The 1,777-nt window shown below is 40.0% G+C and overlaps 1 protein-coding gene across 1 annotated transcript; it reads left to right on the top strand.

Annotated features, from left to right (window-relative positions):
* Positions 1–433: 433 nt before the first annotated feature.
* On the top strand, positions 434–1,378 carry LOC138885162 (uncharacterized). The gene has a single exon (XM_070166069.1). The coding sequence runs from the start codon at positions 434–436 to the stop codon at positions 1,376–1,378; it is 945 nt and encodes a 314-aa protein (XP_070022170.1).
* Positions 1,379–1,777: the final 399 nt, after the last annotated feature.

The following is a 1,777-nucleotide window of genomic DNA, read 5'->3' as shown; positions in this document are numbered from 1 at the left end:
CAAGCAAGGGGACTCAGAGTTGCTTAGAGAGTTCATGGATAGGTTCTAGCGTGAAAGAATGACGTTGCCGCGTGTACCTGACAATTGGGCAGCTATAGCCTTCACTAGTAATTTGAATGAAAAAATCTCAGAATCCACGAGACGACTCAAAGAAAGTCTTAGTGAATTCCCAGAAACAACATGGAATGACGTTTACAATAGGTATACACGAAGCTAAGGATGGAAGAGGATATTATCTCACGATCTCAAAAAGAAGAAAAGGTTAGTTCGAGATGAGCGAAAACCGACAAAAGGTCCGGTAAAAATAGGTACGAACCATATATGAGCCCAGAAGGAAAAGGTTCACGGTCAAAATAGGACAATCCAAGGTACAATCACAGGTCGAGGAATAGAGAGTCGGGCTCGTCGTCAAGATTTGGGAAATGACCGAAACATGCGAGAGCCATGGGATGATGATAGAAACTTGAAGGCGAGGTTTGGCAGTTATAATTTTAATATAAGCACTTCCGAGCTCGTAGCTGTTTTAAGAAGCAGGGGTGACAAGGTACGGTGGCCAAAAGAAATGAGATTGAATCCAAACAGGCGCAACCCTGATCATTGGTGCGAGTTTCACAACGATCACGAGCATAAAATGGCAGACTGTAGGTTGCTACAATGTGAAGTTGATCATCTATTAAAGCAAGGGTATCTCACCGAGTTGTTCAGTGAGAAAGGTAAGCAAGCACACATGAAGAATAGGCAGGAGACCCCAAAACCACCTTCTCCCAAAAGGACTGTTAATGTTATCAGCGGAGGTGAAGACATCAATGGTGTGAAGTACACAGCAGCCAATAAAGTTTCCAAAATCACAATTACCCACGGGAAGCGGGTGCGACATGTTTTAGAGGAAGAAAGTATTACGTTCGATGATGCAGACGCAGATGGCATATTATCTCCACATAACGATGCACTGGTAATATCTCTACTTGTACATGATACTAATGTGAAACGAGTTTTTATTGATCCAAATAGTTCCGTGAACATTATCTTGCTAAGAGTATTACGCGAGATGCAAGTTGAGGATAAATTAATACCAAAGGCGCATACTTTGTCTGGATTTGACAATTCTAGTGTTGTGATAAAAGGAGAGGTAATACTGACTACATTCTCAGAAGAAGTTGTCAAAGATACGAAATTTCAAGTAGTAGATATGGAAATGGCGTATAATATGATTTTCGAGAGACCATGGATCCATGAGATGGATGCCATTTCGTCGACCTTACATCAAGTAATTAAATTTCCATCACCGTGGGGAATATGTCAAATCCATGGAGATCAACAAACATCCAGGAGAATTAACTCTGTTGCAGATTCAAGTACGAGAAACGAAGAAAAATAGCAGTTACAACACAAACCTCAACTGAACAAGGGCGAACAGATGTGGACTCAAGGCCTGATACTATTCAAGAACCAGAGAAAAACAAAAATATCAAAACAACGATTGTAGAACTGGAAGCTGTAATATTATTTGCACAATATCCTAAAAGGAATGTTTACGCAGGGGCCAATCTAAGCCAGGACATAAAAGGTAAGTTGATTGAATTTTTAAATTAACATGGATTGTTTTGCTTGGTACCACTCTAATATGACAGGAATACCAACGGAGGTAATGACTCACAAATTAAATAAAGACCCATCATACCCACCTGTCAAACAAAAGAAGAGAAAGCAAAGAACTTTTAAAAATCAGGTGATTCAAGATGAGGTTCAAAAATTTCTAAAAATTGGGTCTATCCGC

This window comes from Nicotiana sylvestris, chromosome 2 (genome assembly GCF_000393655.2).
Source record: "Nicotiana sylvestris chromosome 2, ASM39365v2, whole genome shotgun sequence".
NCBI classification, from domain to species: domain Eukaryota; kingdom Viridiplantae; phylum Streptophyta; class Magnoliopsida; order Solanales; family Solanaceae; genus Nicotiana; species Nicotiana sylvestris.
Note: the sequence above shows the minus strand (reverse complement) of the source record. Positions and strands in the feature narration are given on the sequence as shown.

Excerpts from the sequence above, each read along its gene's own strand:
- LOC138885162 (XM_070166069.1), top strand. The coding sequence starts at position 434 with ATGCGAGAGCCATGGGATGATGATAGAAACTTGAAGGCGAGGTTTGGC.